Source organism: Pelodiscus sinensis, chromosome 1, assembly GCF_049634645.1.
Source record: "Pelodiscus sinensis isolate JC-2024 chromosome 1, ASM4963464v1, whole genome shotgun sequence".
Lineage (NCBI taxonomy): Eukaryota > Metazoa > Chordata > Testudines > Trionychidae > Pelodiscus > Pelodiscus sinensis.
In genome coordinates, this window is record NC_134711.1 from 329276607 (window position 1) to 329282462 (window position 5856).

Genomic DNA, 5856 nt, shown 5'->3' on the forward strand with positions numbered 1-5856 from the left:
TTGTACCGTTTCCAATTTAAATATATAGTTATTTAAATGGAGGACCAGCTCTGCATGCACTATTCAAGACGTGTGAATACCATGGATTTACATACAGGCAATATGATAGTATCTGTATCATTAATTGCTCTTTTACTAACGGTTCTCAACATTATCAGTTTTTTCCCCTGTAGCTGCACAGCGAAAAGATGTTTTCAGAGAACTATTCATAATAATGCCAACATCTCTTTCTTCACTGAACACGGCTCATTGAAACCTAACCTTTTATATATTACTTGAGATTATGTTTTCTAATACACATTACTTTACATTGCTCTGGATAGAATTGTATTTGTCATTTTGTCGCCTGGTCTCTCAGGTTTGTGGTGTCATTTTGTGACTTTTACAGTCTTCTTTGTCTAGATCACTGAACAGTGTAAGACAGTATGGCTGTGTCTAGACTACATGCCTCTGTCGTCAGAGGCATGTAGATTAGACACATAGGCAAAGGCAAATGAAGCCGCGATTTAAATGATCGCGGCTTCATTTACATTTACATGGCTGCCGCGCTGAGCCGACAAACAGCTGATCAGCTGTTTCTCCGCTCAGCGCGCTAGTCTGGACGCTCCCCTGCCGACATCAGAGCCCTTTGTCAGCAGCCTCGTTATTCCTCGTGGGATGAGGTTTACCGGGGCTGCCGACAAAGGGCTTTGATTTCGGCAGGGGAGCGTCCAGACTAGCGCGCTGAGCGGACAAACAGCTGATTAGCTGTTTGTCGGCTCAGCGCGGCAGCCATGTAAATTTAAATGAAGCCGCGATCATTTAAATCACGGCTTCATTTGCCTTTGCCAAAACAACAAATCTACATGGCTCCGTCGACGGAGCCATGTAGTGTAGACGTACCCTATCATGTTGGGTTTACACTTCACTAGGGAGGTGGCATCTGGCAAATGTAATGATGTTTGCTGTTTCCACTTGTGTAGCTTAGGTGAGGTTTTGGGTGTGCATGGTGCCACCAGTTGCTGTGCTGGGTGATAATGGGGCCTGGAGATGCGGACTCACCAGCAAAATGGTGTAGATTAACGGCCAGCCCAACTTTTTGGTTAGAAGGCCCAGCAGTTCCCGAAGCATCCAAAGGTGACAGCCCCTCACACTTAGATCCACCCCACTTAAATGAGTGCAATGCAAACACAGAGGAGGGACTGTAGCTTGAAAAGGAGACCCACCTGTATTAGCTGTTCGATTCTTTTACCACCCCACTGAAAAGGCCTCAGGGCAACAGATTAAGGGTACAAAGAAGAGCGACAAAAATGATTAAAGGTTTAGAGAACATGACCTATGAAGCCAGGCTTCATGAACTGGGCTTGTTTAGTTTGGAAAAAAGAAGATTAAGGGGGGACATGATAGCGGTTTTCAAATATCTAAAAGGGTGTCACAAGGAGGAAGGAGAAAATTTGTTCCTCTTGGTTTCTGAGGACAGGACAAGGAGTAATGGGCTTAAAGTGCAGCAGGGGAGGTTTAGATTGGACATTAGGAAAAAATTCCTAACTGTCAGGGTGGTCAAATATTGGAATAAATTGCCAAGGGAGGTGGTGGAATCTCCCTCTCTGGAGATATTTAAGAACAGGTTAGATAGATATCTGTCAGGGATGGTGTAGACGGAGCTTGGTCCTGCCTTGAGGGCGGGGGGCTGGACTTGATGACCTCTCGAGGTCCCTTCCAGTCCTATTATTCTATGATTCTATGATTCTATGATTAGGAAAACTCTCAGTCTGTTCCCATATAAAATGTGGGATGCCATATGAGGTGAGCTCCAGGGTTTCTGGGGCCTGGGAGAGGAGAAGGAATCACACATTAATTGGAGAAGTCCCACGGTACTAGTGCTGGGGCAGGATAGTACGACCTTTTCCTGAGGAAGAGTTTGAGCTGTCAGATATGCCTCCACTTTGAACATGACTAAGGCAAACACTTTTCACACCAAAACCCTGGGAACACAAAGCTATTTCCATGCCTTTCACCTTCAGTTAATTCAGGAGCATGTCATTTGATCTCCATCTTTGACCAACTTGAGTTGGTGAAGCTCTTGGTAGCCAAACTGGTCAAATACACTGTTCACACAGGGTCTAATGGGAACGCGCCTTACATCAGAAAGCTACGGTTTGTTCCGGTGGCCCAGAAATAATGGAAAGGCCTAGTGACAGGGTGTGTTAAGGGAGGGGGCTGATGGGTGTTGCTGAAAGAGCTCAGGTGATAGAAAAGGGGAATTTACAATTGCTTGGTGATAGAGCGATGTTAGGTGTGAGGGGCTCCTCAGGCTCTTAACTACCACAATGCTGAGCTCAGCCCAACTGGGAGAAAGCACCCTTGTTTAACGAGGCGATAGCCCTTCCCCCACTCAGCCCACAGGTTTAAAGTCAGTGGCCCCATGCAATCACCTTCTACCCGTGAATTTGCCCATTTTCTCAGGAAGTTCTTTGGTTTTGATCCCATACACAATAGGGTTGAGCATAGGGGGGATGAGGAAATAGAGGTTGGCCAGGATGATGTGAATGTATGGAGTGATACCCTCGTCGAATCGGTGTGTCACACTGGAGATGAAGCCGGGAAAGTAAGACATGAGCATCACAGAGAGGTGAGCCATGCAAGTGTTGAGGGCTCTCTGGTGGGCTTCTCTGGAGGAAAGTATGAAGATCGCCCTGATGATCAGACTGTAGAACAGAGCAATGAGCATTAGGTCAAACCCATAGACTACAAATGTTATCACCAGGCCGTACATCCTATTGACTGTGATGTCCCCACAGGAGATCTTTGTCACAGACATGTGGTCACAGTAAGTACTGGGGATAATTCGGATGTCATAGAAGGGCAGGAGAAGGGGCATGGGAAGAAGGAAGAGAGAAGCTCTTGTCAAACCCACTAACCCCAGCTTAGCTATCCATGCATTGCTGAGGATGGTGGTGTATCTCAGAGGGTTACATATGCCCACGTAGCGATCGAAGGCCATTGTCACGAAGATGGCCGAGTGCATCACTATTCTGAAACATTCCTTACTCCTCGTGGAATGAGGTTTACAGGGACTTTGGAATAGTGAGCTTGAAATAATGGGCTTGCTTTGAAGACATGGGATAGAAATTTTGGGAGACTCTGGTATCTTTTTTTTTTAATAATGGAGATTGCCTATCTCCTAGAACTGGAAGGGACCTTGAAAGATTATCAAGTCCAGTCCCTGGCCTTCTCAGCAGGACCAAGTACCATCCCTGACAAATCTTTGTCCCAAATCCCTAAATGACCTCCACAAGGTTTGAACTCACAACCCTGGGTTTAACAGGCCAATGCTCAAACCACTGAGCTATCCCAAAATAGCGGTGCAGCGTAGACAGACCCTAAGGCTGTGTCTAGACTGCTGCTCCCGTTCGGGAAAAGTGTTTTTCTGAAAATCTTTTGCGCAAAAGGGTCAGTGTAGACAGCATACTACCATTTTCTGCAAAAAAGCCCCTATCGTGAAAATGGCGATTGGGGCTTTTTTGTGGAAAAGCGCGTCTAGATTGACCACGGACGCTTTTTCCGCAAAATGTGCTTTTGCGGAAAAGCATCCTGCCAATCTAGATGCGATTTTTCCGAAAATGCTTTTAACGGAAAACTTTTCCGTTAAAAGAATTTCCAGAAAATCATGCTAGTGTAGACGTAGCCTAAGAGTTTATGAAGATGATTTCCTGCTAGACTATCAAGAGTAAAGTGTTGATAGTAAAGTGCCTTAGAAAGTATGATCACATTAAGAAAGAGATAGATCAAAAGACAGAATATATAGTAACATCACTATTTAAATCGCACAACAGGGATACTGGGTGTAGGTCCCGTTGCCTCATAGGAAAACCGAGAAAACAGAAATGGAACCAGTACAGAGAAGGAAAACAACCACATGAATGGTTTTGAACACGGGAATACAGAAGTCCTGTTTATTTCTTCACATAACTGAAGAACCAGAGACCTTACAAGGAAATCAAGAGGCCTCTAGTATGAAAGGAAGAACTGGAAGTGCTGCACACATTTGCATCAACCCGTGAAACCTACCGCCAGGGCATTTTACAAAAGCCCGAATGAAATGGGTCTCCAAAAGATCTAAATTAATTCCTAGAGAAGAGGCTTATCCAAGACTTGTAGCCAAAATGTTCAGAGATACAGCCCCATGTTCTAGATCTACTTAGCATGTGACTAGGAAACAGAAATTTACAACAGGTGATGAATTTGTGGACAATACCACTGTTCTGGTCTTTCCCATGCCAGGTACCAGGTTAGATGGATGTATTTTATATGAAATCGACTTCAGAGCATGGTTTTGCAACAAGATTGAAAAATAATTAAGGAAGATCATGGCGGAGAGATGGCAATGATAGTCTTAGCATTCACAACATTCTCAGCAAGAAGTATCTCAGGTTCATCGTGTGTAATGTAACGGAAACGCTTCCTTTTCTTTTTTTTACTCCTGCCGCCAATGAATTTCATTCAAGATCTTGTGTTATCAGAAAGAATAATGAGCATGCTCACATTTGCCTTCTCCGCAGGAGGGGAGATTTTATAGACCTCTATTTTATCCCCCTTGATCGTATCTTTCCGAAGCGGTAAAGTCCCAGCCTTATTAATTTCTTCTCATTTGGATGCTCTTACAAACCCCTCGTCATTTCTGTTACTCTTCTTTTACTGGTTAATTTAGACCCAACCTTTTATCTATTAGCTGAGCTTATGTTTTGTAATGTACATTACGTTACATTGCTCAGGATAGAATTTTATTTGAGAGACCAGGCAACAAAATGACAGTTTTGTGATATAAAATTGTAACTCTTTGCAGTCTTCTTCATGTAGATCCCTGAGCAGTGCAAGACAGTATCATGTTGGGTTTACACTTTGCTAGGGAGGTGGGAGCTAGCAATGTATTGATGTCTATTGTTTGCACTTGTATTGTAGCTTTGGTAAGGCTTTGGGTGTGGTTAGCGGCACCAATTGTTGTGTTGAGTGATAACCAGGCCTGGAGATGCTGACTCACCAGCAAAATGATGTTGATTAACGGCCAGCCCGACTTGTTGGTTAGAAGGTCCAGTAGTTCCCAAAGCATCCACACTGCACCCAGGGGTGAAAACACCTCACACTCAGACCCACCCCTGCTCAAATCATGTTGTATCCCAGGTGAGATGAACTCCAGGACATGTAGGGCTTGTGCAGGATACTACAGTAAACGGAGAAATTCCATGGTACTAGGGCTTGTACAGGATACTACAATCTTTTTCTATGGAAGAGTTTGAGCAGCCAGATATGCCTCCACTTTGATCATGACAAAGGCAAACACTTTTGAATCCAGAGTCTTGGGAGCAAAAAGCTAATTCTATGCCCCTCATCTTCAGTTAAATCAGGATCAGGTCATTCGACATCCATCTTTGACATACTGAAGCCGGTACAGTCTCTGACAGCCAAACACACTGTTCACACAAAGTCTAATGGGAACCCACCTTACATCAGCAAGCCGCAATATGTTCTGGCGGCCCTGAAATCAGGAAAGGCCACGTGACAAGGTGTGGGAAGGGAGGGGACTGATGTGTGGTGCTGAAAGAGCTCAGGAGATAGAGAAAGGGAACTTATAATGCTTGGTGATGGAGTGATGTTAGGTGTGAGGAGCCTCTCAGCCTCTGAACTACTATAAGGCTGAGTTCATCCTGCTTGGGGATTGGTTCTGCCTAGAGCAGAGGGCTGGACTTGATGACCTTCTGAGGTCTCTTCCAACTCTATGGTTCTATGATCCAAACTGGGACTAAGCACCCTTGTTTAATGAGGTGATAGACCTTGCCCCTCTCGGCACACAGGTTTAAAGTCAGTGGTCCCATGCAA

At 44.7% G+C, this 5856-nt stretch overlaps 1 protein-coding gene across 1 annotated transcript; it reads right to left on the bottom strand.

Moving 5' to 3' along the window:
- Nucleotides 1-2410: 2410 nt before the first annotated feature.
- Nucleotides 2411-3007, bottom strand: LOC142829513 (olfactory receptor 52N4-like). The gene has a single exon (XM_075929396.1). The coding sequence runs from the start codon at nt 3005-3007 to the stop codon at nt 2411-2413; it is 597 nt and encodes a 198-aa protein (XP_075785511.1).
- Nucleotides 3008-5856: the final 2849 nt, after the last annotated feature.